The 17,886-nt window shown below is 40.8% G+C and overlaps 1 protein-coding gene across 1 annotated transcript in view; it reads right to left on the reverse strand.

The window, feature by feature from the left end:
• The window catches only part of LOC137439787 (uncharacterized), a 141,932-nt gene that overhangs the window by 112,512 nt on the left and 11,534 nt on the right, over positions 1-17,886 (reverse strand). Inside the window, exons 3-8 of the mRNA XM_068135881.2 lie at positions 11,822-11,878; positions 11,672-11,698; positions 11,499-11,556; positions 9,853-9,919; positions 8,666-8,760; positions 6,375-6,556 (exon numbers count right to left, since the gene is read on the reverse strand). Coding sequence (XP_067991982.2) covers positions 6,375-6,556; positions 8,666-8,760; positions 9,853-9,919; positions 11,499-11,556; positions 11,672-11,698; positions 11,822-11,878 — 486 coding nt within the window. The remainder of the gene's footprint in view (positions 1-6,374; positions 6,557-8,665; positions 8,761-9,852; positions 9,920-11,498; positions 11,557-11,671; positions 11,699-11,821; positions 11,879-17,886) is intronic.

Below are 17,886 nucleotides of genomic sequence, written 5' to 3' on the forward strand. Positions count from 1 at the left end.
CTTTGTTTGCTTGTTTGTTTGATTTGTTTGTTTGATAAATGTTAGCTCTTTCATGAGCCTCGATTCTGTATACAAAAAAAAAAGAAGAAAAAAAAGGGCCATGCTAAGGAGTTTCCAGGAGATGGTACATTTGAGCGAAGTCGATTGGAGAGATTAGGACAAGAATTGAAAGCCAGGAAGAGACAGAATCTAACGGTAGACTGGCTTGCATTGCATCATTGGGATGTTGAATCCAGGAAATGGGAACAGCAATAAAGGATAATAGACCTAGAACTTAAAATGAAAAGGATACAGGATACATTGGAGGAGATAAATGCACAACTGCCCTCGAATGTCGGAATAAAAGTTACAGTTGTCCCATCCGATTCCCATTTGTCTCCCCAAAAAGAACAGTACAGAGAATTTTCTTACAATCTGAGGGAAACTCAGAGATCTAATGACAAGGCCAGGTGTTTTAAGTGTGGAAATATGGGACACTGGAGACGACGTTGTCCATATTCAAATAGGAAGACTAGTTCATAGGGCAAACCAAGATCAAAGGTAGCAGTGCTTACCGGTACTTCAGATAACGATTAGGCCTTCATTGCTGCAGATCCCAAATGACGACTGGCCTCAACAGATTAGATCACTAGACCAACATGAGTAACTGTCGATGCTTCTTGTGTCTGAAAAGTTTTCGGAGCAAGAATGATTCATTTTTTGCTTGTTAGCAAATTAATAATTAATTGATCAAATGCCGAAATTGGATACTTTTTGGAACATAGAATTAAAAGATCCAGGATTAGAGTTAATTCTGGAAGTCTCATATTTGCCAAAAATAAATGTGGGTTTAGGGAGCATTTTGGGCAAAACAATTTTTGAATTTACAAAGTTTGGAACAATTGCTTTGCAAATGTTTTTGGAAACCAAGTGACAAGAGTCACATGATCATCAGATGGGAATTTCGGACTATTGTTTTGCATGATTGATAGGTCAGTGGTCGACTGACATGTAAATGGGTGTGTTGTCAAATTTGGATAAATTATTGTGGAAACCAAAAGGGTAATTTCAATTAGACATTATAGGGGTTTTTTAAGAATAAACTTTTTTGTCTGTTTGTGTATCTGCGTTTCTAAAATTAAAGGACAAATTATATGAAATTGAAATAAAATTGACACCCATCTTGGTCTGCAAATAATGGTTCCAATGCAAACAAATATACATAATGCATGTGTGTGTGTGTATTTTTTTGTGTGTCAATGTTTGTGTGTTTTTTGTTTTTTTTGTGTGTCAATCTTACAAGATTGTTGAAACCGACAATGTGCTTGTCTGGAAATAGATAGTTTCATGTGGATGGGATCGAATATCCAGAGAATCCGTAAAATAAAATAGAAATATAATTTGATTATGAAAATTATTTCTTTTGTCATGGGAGATGGAATATAAAGATTTGATGTGCTGAGTTATGAGCAGCCATTAATTAATAGTAAAAGTAATTGTGAGTAATCTTGGATCCCATTTTTGATAGAATTTATATGAGAATAAAAGCTATTTATGGATATGAGCTTCATAAAAAAATGTGGGAGTACAAAATTTGCCAAATTTGGAAGAGGTCTTACACTGATTTACCAGAGTACTCTGCTCACGGATTTTTGATATATATATAAACTTGACTTTTATCAGCATATAAATTGTGCTGTATGTATGGATGTGTATTAGGCATAGATGATATAGAAAAAAAAATAGTAAAGAAAATCTGGCTGAATTGATCTATTGTGAGTTTCGAAAACGGAATGCATTGTGAATCTTAAATCAAGGGGCAGACATGAACGCGCTGTTACATCATTTAACCTCAGAACGCGATGTTACGTGTACCTGCAACATATTTGTTAATCTGGCACACCTATATTGGCATACTGGTGTCAGTAGTACTCACTAGTTGCATAGAAAAAAATGAGAAATAGTTAAGGGGGCATAAAAACACTTACTTGGATATTTTCTACAACATAAAAAGTAGGAGTTTCAATAAGTGGTGGCTGTAAGCCTGGTGTTGGGCTAGCGGCTAGGGTGCCAGCTTAGGATCCTGGGTTCGAATCCCGGTCGATCGCTGAATTAACGCCAGGGGGGTTGACTCAGCCTGTCATCCTTCCGAGGTCGGCTAATTTGAGTACCAGTTCACTGGCAATTCCCTGTTTGTCGTAAAAGGCGACAAAAAGGGTTGACGGCAGGAAGGGCATCCGGCCGTAAAACATTGCTTCAAAAAGGGGACCAACAAAAAAAACAACAACAACCACGGTGCCCGAAAAAGGCCAACCCCCTCCTTGCGGGGAAAAATGGCCTCTAAAGGTGGTTTTTGTACACATGGGATTCATCAAATTAAGTTTTGGAGTTTAAACAAAGTCACTGGTTAACAGACGGGGAATGGATAGTAAACAATTCTTAGATGTTGGGTAAATTAAGTACGATATTACTAAGACTTATAAGAGCTATTGTTCTTCCTTATAGCAGTTGGAAAAAATTAGATCCAACATAATGAATCTATAAATGAATGTGATAGGGATAATATCCTCAATTTGTATTAATTATTTGATTGTGGGTAAAGGAATTAATTTATCGTAGTGGATTGTTAACAGCAGCCTGTAATGCCCTGAGGGTGTGCATCCATATAATTAGAAATCCCAGATTTTAAAAGAAATTTGGTAGAGGTCTTATGTGGACGAATACTTGCTTGGTAGATAAAAACGGTACTGCATGTTGGCAGCCACTTCTGCGGCCATTGAGGCCAAACAAATTGGGAGAAAATTGTAATTCAATATCTAATTTACAGATGGCTATTTGTAAAGTGAAAAGGGAATTTATTGAGATGGGAAACATTTTTCGAAGGTTTATTAAAGTATTATAATATGACATTTGGCAAGAAAACTATTGGATGGGAAAAATTAGATCTGTTTATAAAATGAATTTGTTGACCCTTTGAAGTTAATTCTTCGAATCATTGTTTCACGAGCATTTTGAGTTCAAATTGGAAATAGTTTGGTAGAGCTTTGGTTCAAACCTTTGGTTGCGGTGTTTTGTAACAAATTGATAAATCATAGGAGGTTGATAAGAATAGAAACAAATATGGACCCAAAATGGAACGATTTTTATGATGATATGAATAATACCGAGATTAAAAGATTGAATCAAGTAATGTTGTAAATGAGTACAGTAGAGTTAAGATAATGGCATAACGACAATGTTATCAATTGTGTCAGTTTTACAAGATCAGTGAACTCATATCACCACAAGGTACACACTGTTAGTTAAATAAATAAATAAATAAAAAGTAGGGAGGACTATGATAATGATACATTATGCATAGTTTGCTTGTTAGCATAATTTGTTGGGAATTAGACATTCCTGTTTGTGATTTTAATCATATACATTCATTATTAATGCATTTATTTTCTTTGAGTCATGTTAAAATAACTGCATGAGTTTAATTTTCAAACTATATTGATTTGAAAGCAATTTTAAATGCTATTCTTAGTTTAGTAGTAAAAATATATACACCTGATTTGAATATTTTGAAAAAATAAAACTTTTTTGAATGTTTTAAGGAAAACAACAAATTGTTGAATGTGAACTGTTATAAGAAATACATGATTAGTTAAAATATGGTGAGTTCATGTTAAGATGTACCCTATCTGATTCAGTGTGTGTGGAAAGCAGATTCAGATGTGGCTGAGTAAAAGGATAAGACCAGATCACATTTCAAATGGAGTGATAACGGAATTGGGAAGAAGTTCGAGAAAGAAAATTTGTGGCTAAAAATGAAGTTAGTCTTGGCATACACCCTCCTTCTTAAAGAATGATGAAGATATTCTCCTTTGTAAAATTGGAGACGGATGCTTACTTTCACCAAGAAAAATTTATGTGACCATTTGCCTGGATCACACTGCAACATATGGAAGAAAGGCGATCACTTATTTTTGTTCAAATGCCTCAAACATTCATCAAGTCAGCAATTGCAGGACGGCGACATCTTGCCTGCGATTTCTACTGGATGCAGTGACGTGTGTCATTACTCTACCAACATCTGGAGAGCCAGCGTGGAGCTGTAAGTGGACGGCTGTGCTTTTCCTCCACAACAGCTGTGCACGATTCTGCTGGAGGCTCCTGGTATGGGCCATGGACAACTTGAACACCATGGTCCTAACATCGTTGTGGATGCATCTGGCATCTCTGTTCCACATCTTGCTGGTCAACCAACATCACATCAACACTTGCTCCATGCTCACTCATCATGAGGAGGCAAGTCGACTACAACTGGACGAAGGCCTTGTTCAAATATACTGTGGCTCACAGCAAGAGTGGCAAGGATGCTACATGCAGAGCAGGGTCAGTTTATGACTCCACCCAGCTATCACAACAGCGGAAAATCCTACGCAAAATAGTGTAGGTGCTATGAAGACACCAGAAGAAAATGTTTCATACTTGAATGTCAAACAAGTGATCAGCCTCTTCTTTTCTTTTCAAACACAAAGTCAATATTTGTTTTGAAGCAAAATGTATTACCAAATGTTGCAGATGCTATATTATTTTTAAATGGTGAATTGAAATTGTTGTGGTAAAGGTGAAGTGTTGTATGCTTTATGCAAATGAAATGAATTGCATTATCAATATGGAAAGAGCCAATGAACAAAGAAATGTTTTGTGATCAGATTCTTCCAGGATGACGGTGTATGCCTTATGTATGAAAAAATTGGATTACCAAATTTGTGGTTATAATATTTACTAGGAAGTTGTTTAAATTGTTAATTTAACAAAAAGAAAAACTGAGGAATTGTGGGAGATTTCTATGATTATTAGGGTCGGTGAGGTATGCAAATGATTAAAATGTACGTCAATATAAACTTTGTTCTTAAAGCATGTAAGAATATGGAGAAACTAGGTTTTGACCCATTGTTAAGAGATAGAAGGTGTTATACTGTGCAGTTTGGCAAAGCCTTGGAACCGAAGAGATAACCTTTGTCCTTTAGTGAAAGGCTCAGGGAAGAGTGTTGACTCAGCCCTGGGTTAAAATGCAAGAGTCAACTGACTGAGATTAAATTGTCAAAGAATGTTGACCTTTTTGGTCCAAACAGTGACCCTGTTCCCTTCTTCCCATGATATTCATCTTTTGTAAACCTCTTAATGGTTTCATGATAAAGACCAGATGGGTTTTGGCGCCAGCCGCTGAGTTCTGTGTTGATCTCTGAAATTCAATCCCACCACATCAAAGTTTCGAAGGTCTATTTAAGCACCATGCTCCGAGGGCAGAGGAACTGATCAGAAGAAGCAGGACGAGAGGGGAGAAGATTTCTTCAACCAAGCGACGCGTCATATCTTAGTTCGATTTTGTGTAACAAGTTTCTCTCTAAACTTCGGAATAAACCTTGGCTCGGATAGACGTACCAAGCTCCTTGAATCTGAGCCTCGTCTTGAGTGATTTCCTTAGATCAGGGTTCAGTAAAAGTTCCCTGACACCCAATTGCAATATCATACATCATCAATGGTCACAATATTCGTGGCATCAATCCAAACTTCAAACACCATACCTTCAACTTACCTGGCAAACCACATCCATCAATCCTTTTCAAACCTCTCAAAAGCTTGTTTCTGATCTCCTCCACTCTTCCCACATCATTCAACTCCACTGTATACCATCTTCCCAAACTATTCACAGGGGCCTCCACCAATGATGGAACCACCTCCCCTCCCAGCTCAAACCTGTGCATGTTATCCACCACTCCTCGTCTCACCACCACTCCTCGTCTCACCACCACACTCCTCGACTTTCTTGTTTTAAATCCCATTCTTGCCCACCGCATCAACCTTTCCAGTCGTCCCAGTACCTCTACTGCTGCATCAGCGGACTGTTGGACAACTGTCAGGTCATCCATGAAAGCAAACATTGCTGGCAACCTCTGACCAGGGGCTAGCTCCACTTATTTCCCATGTCCACTCACCGCACATATCAACAACTCCATAACCAGCACAAACAAAATCGGGGAGATGGTACATCCCATCGGGATCCCCACTTCCAACTTCTGCCACTCTGTTACATAGGACTGTGTCGCAAACCGCATCCAAAACTGATCATAATATGCCATCAAAAAATCCCTAAATCTCCGTGGCACCCAAAATAAATCCATGGCATACCTGATCAAGATATGCAGCACTGACCCATATGCATTCTCCAAATCCAGCCATACCACCGCCACATCCTTCCTTTGCCTCTTTGCCTCCTGTAACACTTTTATTTATTTATTTATATATATATATATATATATATATATATATATATATATACATATATGCAGTCTGTTAACTATTAGTGATAAAAAAATATATATATATATTTATATACTTACTGTGCCTGTGGAAAGCACATAGAGCTGTCGATTTAACCAATCTACGGAAACATCAACCGCTGGAAGTTCTGTAGATGCGTCCCACACCAAGCGAATGCCGTGTTTATCAGCCGTGTTAAATACCCAGAGTGCGGAACGATCCACAAAGTAAACACTCTGACCGTGCACGTCCACGGAGATGCCTGGGAAGGATGACAGCAGACACAGGGAGCAAACGGATTGAGACAGCATTTTCAAAAAGAGCCGGCCATGTCTCAATGCCCAACATGTTACAAGTGTACATATGACAAACTGGAACGGCACTCGGTGGAGCGAATACCTCTGCCAGGCTGAACAGTTTACATTTTGTATCCCACTGATAGGCTGGATCTGGATTCAGACCTGAACCAGAATCTAATCAGCTTGTTCTTGTCACCTTACCAACTCATCCACTTCATTTTTGTCCATATCTCTCAATGATGCCTGGTGTTGGCTTCGCGCATCGGGTGCCAGCTTGGGATCCTAGGATCCTGGGTACGAATCCCGGTTGATTGCTGAATTAACGCCAGGGGGGGTTGACTTAGCCTGTCATCCTTCTGAGGTCGGCAAATTGAGTACCAGCTTTCTGGTAATTCCCTGTGTGTCGCAAGAGGCGATTAACAGGGTTGGGGGGCAAGAACGGCATCCGGCCATAAAACATTGCTTCAAAGAGAGGGGACCACAGTGCCCAAAAAAGGTCAACCCTTGCTCTGTGGGGAAAATTGGCCTCTAAAGGCAGTTCCATATCTCTCAATGGTGGTGGCGGTTCATATGCAGCCTGTGGCTGCTGGCTGCATCATTTTCTGGGGGTGCAGCTGTGCCATTACCAGTAAGCTGGTACCCATTTTGCCGACCTTGGAAGGATGACAGGCTGAGTCAACCCACGTGGTGTTAATTCAACGGCTGACAAGGGCTCAAAATCAGGACCCTAAGATCTGAATCCAGCCATTCTATAAACCATTAAACAACACTAGGCTGGTCGATTGAATGGTGAAACCCATTGGTGACGATTCACTAAAAAAAAAAAATATATATATATATATATATATATATATATTCTGGGATTCGGATCTTCACCAAAATCGAATCAATTCGCCCTTGTCAAACACCCAACCTCATCTGAATCTGTCCACAACTTTTTGAGATATCCTGCTCACAGGCAAACAAACATACAGACAGACAGACAAAGCGGAGTGGAAACATAACCTGCATCCATCTTGGACACAAACCTAAACTAGAACAATGTGACTGTGTCGCCAATATGCCTCCACATAGTCCCACTAGATGTCATCACTCTGCATATGTATAGGTTGGGGATCACGTTTGTGAAGTTTCGTGTTGATCGGATCAGGTTCGTTTTTTCTATCCAAGATGGCTGCCAAACCACGTGACCTATGACATCATCATTTTCAAACTATATGCAACGGTGCTGTTAGATGATATTTGTAAAATGTTGCATCCATAGGGTGAGCGGTTTCAGAGATATAATTATTTAATATTTTCCTTCAATACAATATGGCTGCCAAACCATGTGACCTATGACGTTATAAATTTAATATTTCAATACAAATGGGTCATAGATCATGTGCATGCAATTTCAGATTTTTAGGATAAGGAATTCGATTAAAACATTTTTGGCTGGTATACCACTTTACCTATGATGTCATAATTATCATGCTTTTGTTCCCCATTGGGAGTACTTGACAATGTGCCAGGTTTCAAATTTTTCCATTCAGCGGTTTCCGATAAAGATTTTTATTTTATTTGCTTTTAATCCAAGATGGCTGCCATACCCCCATCATCTATGACGTCACAATTATCATAAAAACATTCTGCATGGGTGTCGCTCCTACCCTGAAAGTTTCGTCTCAATCGGACATGTGGTTGCTGAGAAAAACGAGGTTTAGCCAGGACGGACGGACGGACGGACGGACAACCTGAAAACATAATGTCGGCGGAGGCATAAAAATGTTTCTTTAACTGAGAGAGTGCAGAGAGACTGCTCATTGGGAGTGTGTTTGGCTCTGAGCTCTCTGGGTTTGGGTTCGAGCATTAAGGTAATTGGCAATGAACCTCAGTAAGTCATGCACAATGGAGGAAGCCTTCCTACAGAGAGGGAAATGGTAAGCTGCCTTACCCTTGAGCAGTCATTTGGACACAAAATATATCGAGATCTTTCACATAAGTAGGGTAATTGATTTTAAACAGAAACTGCTTACCCTTAGATCTCAAACAAACCAAGAGCTGGTATTAATGGCAAGGGCAGATCCTACCTGTGATGTTTCCGATCTTGGAATTTTCAATGCAGAAGGGGGACTTGTTGATGAGCAAAGTCGAAGGATCCGATGCATATATTGTTGTGTTCAACCTGAGCAAAAATAAGAGAATGTCAGAACCCTTATACAACCGATCACCGCAAAATATATTGATACCTACTCACAGTGGTGCCACACATAGATGCTAATGCGTAAATATGCTGAGAACAGGTAATGTAAACAGGAAGCACAAACTGCATCTCATTCTTCTTCTTCTTCAGTATACAGCACTAGGCTGAGGAGTAATATCATTGGACATGGCTGTGCCACTGATGCAGTGCCCTCTGTATATAGAGTAGGAATTTGGAATTCGTTCATGGTGCCGGCGATGACTCGCCTACTTTTTTTTAGGGAAGGGCACAGTGGGATCTATAACGTCCACCGACTAATGCCGGCAGACAGGATGCCCAGTTTCTAACGTGCATTTAACGTGCACTCGCCTACCTGCGAGACACCAGGATGAGAGTTTGTAGCTCGGTCTGGATTTGAACCCAGGCTAGACGGTTCAGAGGCGAATGTGCGTACCTCTATGGCTCGATGCCATCCTGCCAGCCCAAGTTGTGGCAAGCCCTGGTGATGGCAGTGAACATGTACAGTGGACATTTTTGTTTGTCTGAGACTATTCTTGAGCCCTTCATCTATCACCCTTGTATTGAAAGAAAGAATGAATGAATAAATAAATTCCGTTTCTCTCGCACTCACTTTATCTTTCTTTCACACTAATTTATCTATACTCTAAGAGCCGTTTGTCTGTGTCGCTATTTTTCTCAAATGGCTGAACGGAACTTCGTCAAACTTTCAGAGGTTCATCAGTGAGTTTCTGGGAGTGTTTTGGGAGAAAAAGAAAATTTGAAATTTTTGAAAAAAAAGAAAAAGAAAAGATTTTTTTAAATTTTTAAATTTTTAAATTTTTTTTTTATTTTAAAAGAATTTAAAAAAAATTCTCTATAGTGCCGAATACTTTGTGAAAGGTAATAGTAAATGATCCCGGAGCACATTCCATGGTGAGTGGGTGTTGGGAAGTGGTTTAGGCCCCCCACAAAAAAAACAGAAAAATAATTGTTTTCTTCAAAATGCCAACAGGATTAGAACAGCAATGGGCAACGCCGGGTACTCCTGCTAGTTATTAATAAAACCACTCTTACATTTCATTGTTTGACATCTGTCGGTGAGTGGCATTCAAAGCGTATTCAGAATCTCCTTCTCTTTGTCCTGCAAAACAAGAGTGCTTTTGTTTTTTGGAACCGTTTCATTTTATAACAAACTTTAACAAAACGTTTTGAACAAACATTGAAGCAAAACGCTTCCCAAACCAGGTTTCGGGTTTACATCAATCAATACCATGAGCCAATTGAGCCATTCATTCAAATTCTGTCTTCACAGAGCACAAAGAGGTGTCAGGACTCCAACTCCAATCGGGGGGATTCAAAAAGTTCATGGAACGACATGTGGAGAAGAATTCAAGAACCGACGTAATATTATTATTATTATTATTATTATTATTATTATTATTATTATTATGCCTAGCAGGCACTCATGCCTTCTGAAGCTGGGTAACCCTTCTCGGCCCACCTTTGGTGGGTAATGTGCTGTGGCGCATTCTTGGAAATGCACTTTATAATTTTTGTCATTTTAAAAGTCAATTTTAGTGATCAAAACATATCATATTCCATATTATGAGATAAAAGAAGGTGATTTGTAATACCGCAGATTCTTGGATTCTTCTTCACATCTCCCCAGCAATTTCTGCTCCTCAGTCTTTTCCTATTTCCTAAAAAAATCCTATTTACTAAAATATATTCTGAAAAATACATCCCATTTCATGTTTTTTCTGTCATTTTTTGATAAACTTTGTCTGTACTGTCCTTCGGCAAAGCAAATCGAATATTGGTCTGCACCTTGTAGATTTTAAAATTGGCACAATACTGCATAAATGTAACCGTGTGAAATCCATCCATGAAAATGATCATCATGGGGCCAACAGCCCGACAAAGATCAATATTGATTATGATGAAGATGATGAAGAATCAGAAGAAGCAGAAGAAGAAGAAGAAGAAGAAGAAGAAGAAGGAGGAAAAGAAGCAGAAGAAGAAGACGAAGAAGGAAAAGAGGCAGAAGAAGCAGAAGCAGAAGAAGGAAAATAAGCAGACGAAGAAGAAGAAGAAGGAAAAGAAGCAGACGAAGAAGAAGAAGAAGGAAAAGAGGCAGACGAAGAAGAAGAAAAAGAAGAAGAAGGAAAAGAAGCAGACGAAGACGCAGAAGGAAAAGAAGAAGAAGGAAAAGAACGAAGAAGAAGAACAAGAAGAAGAAGGAAAAGAATGAAGAAAAGAAGATGAATACCTGCTATGACCAATGGTGACACTATTTCAGCAACATGGCAATTTTGGGGTTTCGGTGACACCCATGTTTGCTCCATAATAGACAGTAAGATCTGTAAACTAATAAAAGGATGTTTATTTATTTATTTATTTACAAATACGAATTTAAAAATAAAACATTGGCGTTTCTTCGAGTATTGCGTCTGTTGGAAAAACTCCATGACTCGCCACATTCATATAAAAGTGACAAAGTATCATCATTTTTGTTTGTTCAGGAATCTGTATTTTGCTGCAAACCATCCCTGGCGGAGACCAGTGCCCGGGAATTCATGGAAAAATTTCGAGTGACTTCAAATAATCAGATGAGCGGTTAGAAATTTACACGTTAATGTGGAAATTCATTTTTTTCATGCCAGGGCCATTCAAATGCACCACGAGTTAACAAAGATCCATGCACAAAATTATAATCTTACCCAAAGACGGTTCAACATCCTCGAGTGCAGACGAACATCCCAGGTGACAGAAGCGGACCTGAGGGGAAACAAGAGGGCGATTATGAACTTGCACGTGCAACGTCATCGAGTAAATGAACAAAAAACTTTTGGGATGTCAGACTCCGCGCTTCAAACGATACATGAATGCTTACGTCACAATCATCTTGAAAAGTTGAGTTCTGTGTTGATTATGAAACAAAAGGTTAAAGTTAGTGACAAATTACAAACATTTATGAAAAAATAATTGAGAAAACAAAAGTAATAAAGAAAATAGCAGATGAAAATAAATAAATAAAACTCACACATCGTGCATTGCATGTCAGGGGTCGGAGACTGCGAAAGGCACATCCGGTGATACACTGTGGACACATGACGTGTACCTTATACCTTTATCCAAACAACATGCACTGCATGTCACACCAGATGCAATGGAGGCCTAACTATTTGAGCACGAACAGCATCATTTAATTGGTTCCATTACATACATGGTAAAAGAAAAAAACCCCGAAAAAACCCCTGAGATATGATAGACATGAATTCCAAAGCCACCTGGATTTACCTGCCTACATGGTGTCTGTCAGGCTTCCAGAACTGACTTCCACATTCGAGTGAGACTTGGGTTGCAATGTTCTTGCTTCTTACATCATCTCTATCCCCCCTCCCCAATACTTATAGTCTTTGAAGATCGAACAGGTGAGGACGTGTTGTGTTTGGCAACGTATGAAATATGCTGGTCTGACTCATGGACGACTAAACGACAGAGGGAAAGAGCTTCACATGGACTAATGGAGGTCAAAGGGAAACAATGCAAATGTGTTACATAGTGGGAGGAACTGAAGCGAGAAGAAAAATATAGAGGTGCAACGTTTTTCCAAGATGGCGGCCGAACCACGTGACCTATGACATCATAAAAAAAATTCTCCACCAATTTATGCCTAGATGATGCTCAGGAAATTTCATCTTGATCAGATGACTTTTGTACTTGTCGAATGACGTCATAATGGAGGCACCTATGACATAATCATTAACATATTTTATTCCCCATGGAGAGTTCCTTACAATGAGCCATGTCTCAATTTTTTCTATTCAGCGCTTTCAGAGATATAGAGGTGTAACGTTTTTCGGTTTTACCAAGATGGCGGCCAAACCACGTGAAATATGACGTCACAATTATCATTTAAAAATTATACAGGTGGAGTTGCACCTATGGCGAAAATTTCCTGTCGATCGGACCAACAGTTGCAGAGAAAATCATATGTATTCTGTGTGGACAAACAGACAGACAGATAGACAGACAAACGGACTCAAATGCAATACCCTCTCCCCAGGCGAGGGTAAAAATACAAAAAAGGTGATGATTTTAGGCGACCTTGACCTTTGATCTAAAAAAAAAACATTGTTACTTGATTTTGATTGGTGAACCAATTCAGTGACCCAAGAAGCAAATTCTTAAAATTTCATGACAATCGGATGAAAATTGATAATTTTATGCGATGCTGACCTTTGACCTTTTGACCAAATTATTAATTTGTCTTCATATCGTATTATAATGGAGCAAATGTATATGGTTATGTATGTACACTTGTGACAAAAACGTCTTCTTCTTCTTCTTTTTTCAAATTTCTTTAACAAATTCCGCCATGTTCATTATATAAAGCTAACCTAAGAAACACATTCATGACATATCTGTATTCATCAGCGCTAATTCTTTGTTACTTTGACTTCATTAATAGACCAAGGTAAGTGGTGTATTGGGGGGGGGGGGGCACGTCCGCTGCTGTGTAAGACTGGCAGTTCGAATTGTCCGTCCAGTTTTTCAAAATTTGTGTCGTATTTGCCATCCAGCTCTAAATTAGAATTTAAAGAATATATAAATTTGTGCTCAGTTCCTTTTTATTTATTCGTGTTGGGTTCTGACTTCTGATTTACAGTATATATTCAGTCAGAGAACAAAATATTCACCATTCCTCCACCATCACTCTACAACCACCGATCCACCATCATCCACACTAACCGATACTCACCATTCCCCCATTCAATCACTCCCGGAGAAAGCAGAGCAGACATGGTCAAAGATGCTTATGCCTATGCAGCGACGTGTGGTGAGGCGCGCTTTGCGCGTCGTTCCATGCTAGTTCTCATAATAAAGCTTTGTTGAAAATTTGATGACAAAGCTCAAATGGTAAAAACGTTACGGCCCAGCCAGACGAACAGACAGACAGAAGTGATTGCAAAACCTCGTCTCCCGCTGCTCAACTAGATTATTATCCACAATCAAAATTCGCCCACGGTCCAATGATGGCCATTATTTTTGGACTGCCATATGACCTTGACCTTGAACATTTAGGGATGGAATGTAAATTAAGATATTGTGTCCCCATCCAAAGTCCATCCATAAAAATCAACATCATGAAAATCAGAAGAAAATTCTTCAAGTTGTGATCAAAAAGGTTTTTGTTGATGAAGTCACAATCCGAAAAAAGTAAGTCAAGGACACACATCAATTATCAGGTGCATAATATCAGTGCAGGTACACGATTATGATGCAATAACATTTTGGAAGGCCAAATGGCCTTTGCGATTCCACATTGGCAAAATTGCAAAAAAACTCATATTTTAGATCGCCATTTGACCTTGACCTTTAACCCAAAGGGGTATGATGTGAATGGAGCATAAATGCGACTTGCTGTCAGCTAACTAGAAAGGGCAATTTCGTTCTGATCACAATTGGTCAAGTTTTGGTGAAAAATGTTAAAAGTCTATAATTAGGTCATGACCTTAAAATTATGTCGGGGTCAAAAAATATGTCAACCCCGCATATCTTTTTATTCACATTATTGATGCAAAATTCAATTCCGAAATTCCCAGCTGGCTTTGAGATACAGCTCGGATATTAGCAGAAAAAAGGAAGAAAAAAAATAAATTAATAGAAAAGAAAAAACCAAAATGTTGACCTAGTATTCATAGGGATCCAAGAAACTCAGAGGTACCATTAAAAGTTGAGGGCACTAATTGTAGAAAACAAGGAAATTAGGGGGTGGGGAAAGCAGGAAATCAATCCGATTGGAGGTGAGGATGGGAGAAAGTACGAGGTAACAACAGATGTCGGGTTTGAAAGACGGGAGGGAAGACGAGGAGACTGCACAGCAAGTCGGTTCCATAAATAAATAGGAGAATAGAGAGATGAAGGACTGGAAGTGAATATCCAAATGAAATGTAGCAAAGGAAACATGGTGTGCATTTTTCGAAGAACGTGTGTGACCTGGGGGTGTGGGTAGGGAAGGGGAGGAGGCTGTGGGTGGACTGAAACAAAGATGGCAGATGTATCAAGGCCGGAAGTTAGGCAATGGTAAACGAAGTCCATTATTAACTCTGCAGTGCTTTGGTACAGCATGAGGAGGTGTGTATGACTCAAAAATATGGAAATGGTTCTATGGAGAATACAACGACAGCCTCACAGGTTATTTAGAGATAAGGTACAACCCAAGACAGGTTGTTGCAGCTAGCAAGGCCAAAGAGCTCCACTAATTGCACTTCTTCCAGAGGTCGACCATAGAGGTAAATAGGAGGATGGGGGTCCCATTTAATTCTGGTCAACCCAGGAAGAGTTGCAATCTGGAGGGATGAATTGAGTGCGTTTTACTTTAGAGGTAGACCAATGACTTCTTCTTCTTCTTTTTTTGCAAATCCGGATCTGCAGACAGGTAAGCTACACTAACTCGACTCTCAGAGTGTGGTGATACTCCTCTGCACAGGGTAGGAGATCAGCAAAATAAGATAGAGGATCTTCCCGGTATGCAGGGAAGTCAATCAACAAGAGCAACCCAATGTAGGTGCTCGCAGAGGAAAAAATATTGTTACAGACACGACTTTGATGTTATGGTGGGCCGAGCGGAATGGCCGCCGTGTCCGCACAAGTTACCCGATTATACTCGAACCTTGGCCGAGTCGCGCTACGCTAGATCAATGAAGGAAAAGGACACAACGGCTGGGATTAAAATGACACGACACCAGGGATACGGTTCTCAAGACCTCCGGAGGAGGTTATAATATGGCGGAAGGTTAGATTACAGTGGTGAGAGGGACAGCATAGGAAGATAGGCACTTAGACACAGTCTTATATTAGCCCCGACAGACGACAGATAAACGGGACAAAACTGACTCACACGGGGATTGATGGCAAGGAAAGCGGGTAGTCGATGGCTCAAGGTGCACTCTTGGCTCAAGGACAGAATCGACCCGCTCCGGTCCAGAGATGCGGGAGGTCTCACTCAGCGCTCGAAGGTGACTTTCTTTCTCCAAGCTGGGGGCGCATCTGACGTCACGTCCGGTCAGTCGCTGCGTATATCCGGCGGGGAGTGACACGCCCTCGGCTAGTTAGCTCCGCCCCAGATGGAATCGGTCCGCCCTTCTTATTGGGTGCGGGGGGGTTACCGGCTCCGCCCCTGACGAGGAGCTGACAGCCGGCCCCTTCGTGGTAACCCCGTGGAGCGCATGGGCAATGGCGGCTAACCACGCCGCAGTGAGGACGCACACTCCCCGCGCCGCGCCGCCCCCAATCTCCTCTGTTGTTGTAGTTGTTGTTGTAGTTGTTGTTGTTGTTGTAGTTGTTGTTTCATGGGGAAGATGGGAGGAGGTAAGGGGAGGTCCTAAACTCACTACTGGTGCCATACAATCACATTCTGGTGCAACGAAGAGTCAGAATTAATGGAAACGAGTCCTTAACTGACATAGACTAAGAATAACTAGCAAGAGGTCCGAAAGTTGTCTACGTGAGATGCGGTGGACCTGGGCACGACATTTAATGGGGGAAAAAGGGGTAGATCGGTTCTACAGAGTGTTATTTACAGACAATGGGACTAGGGAATGGGGGATTGGGGATAGTTGGGGAGTATTGGGGAAATAGGGGAGTATTTACAAGCGGATATTGAGGCCAAGTCCCATATCCGCAACATTGCACCCTTCTCTACCCTCGGGGCGTCCCGACCCGATAAATTTTTACCTATTTTAGTGTGGCACTCAGATGTAGTTCCCTCTACTATTAACTCTACCCTGAGTGCGACAGTTTTACAGATGTTCACAAATGAGTAAATATGTCCCCCTGCGACGTTGCACCCTTCTCCTCACAGAAACACGCCCACAGGATAACCGAATCGCGGAAAGAATTCGCAAACTAAACATACAGCCGGTAGGGAGCATTATTTACAAGACTACGCTGATATTTACACTACGATCCAGGACCTGTTTTTGGAGGAACACATGCAGATGTTATGCATAGAGAGAGCACGCATGCCAGCATCGATACACCAACCCACGAGTGCTCTGTGGCCTTACGGCCTTTAATAATGTGCAGAGCACCCCATCCAAGCACCAAAAGCACCACCCCAGCACCAATCGGTGCAGTCACCATTGTTCAATGAATAAAAATAAATTCAACAACCCCTAACCCTGCAGGTGTCTCTTGCTCTTCGTGTGGTGCACTTGGCCTTCTTACTTCCTTAGAAAATAAAGAAAGGCGCCAACCGCGTCCATTTCCTTATTGTGGCCGTCAGGGGGCCAACTATTAGTGGTTCACCTGTATGGCATAGGTGCCACGTTGACCCATAGGTCCATCCATGGGTGGTGCTTGGCCGCAAAAGAACTGCGGTCCATTGTGGGTGGCCACCAAAATTGCGGTCCATATGGTGTATCGATCCAGGCAGCAAGCAGCGAAAGTGCAGGCCCACAACTGCGTAGCCAGCACCTCTCTCTCTCCTCTCTCTCTGCCCCAAAGCCAGATCCTCGGAGGTGGGAGACAAAAGAAGCAGACAAGTGAGTAAGGTGGTAAGGGCGCAAAAGTGCACGCAATGCAAGGTAATGCACACTGGGGGCACATGGGAACCAGGTGAGACAGGTACGTTCCTACCGTACGCCCCCCCCCCCCAACCAGGTAACCTACATGGCCCCTCCCTTACCCCTTACTGTATCCACAAAACACAACACTACCCATAAACATCTATTTTACAAATCAACAAACATCCCTACTGTCTTCCCCGTTCCTCCCATAAACCAAATTCGTCTTCTCTCCCTCCTAACCAATCAAATTTGCCATTTTCAACTCTCATCAAAATTTGCCATCTCCAACTGATCAAAATTTGCCATTACCAATTCATCATCAGTCCCTCCTAAGGAGGGAGAGATGGAATCACCCCAATGTCTCATCCACGTCGTGATGCGTCTCACAAATCCAACAGCAATTCTCATTTCCTGCAACAGAACAAAGAAAACACAGGTGTGGAGTCATCATCATCACCTCAGGTAAGTGGCTGCGTATGGTGCGACAGGTTCATCAATCCTAACTATTTCCTAAATGACTTTAACAACTTTA

Source organism: Myxine glutinosa, chromosome 14 (assembly GCF_964187855.1).
Source record: "Myxine glutinosa chromosome 14, kmMyxGlut1.1, whole genome shotgun sequence".
NCBI lineage: Eukaryota > Metazoa > Chordata > Myxini > Myxiniformes > Myxinidae > Myxine > Myxine glutinosa.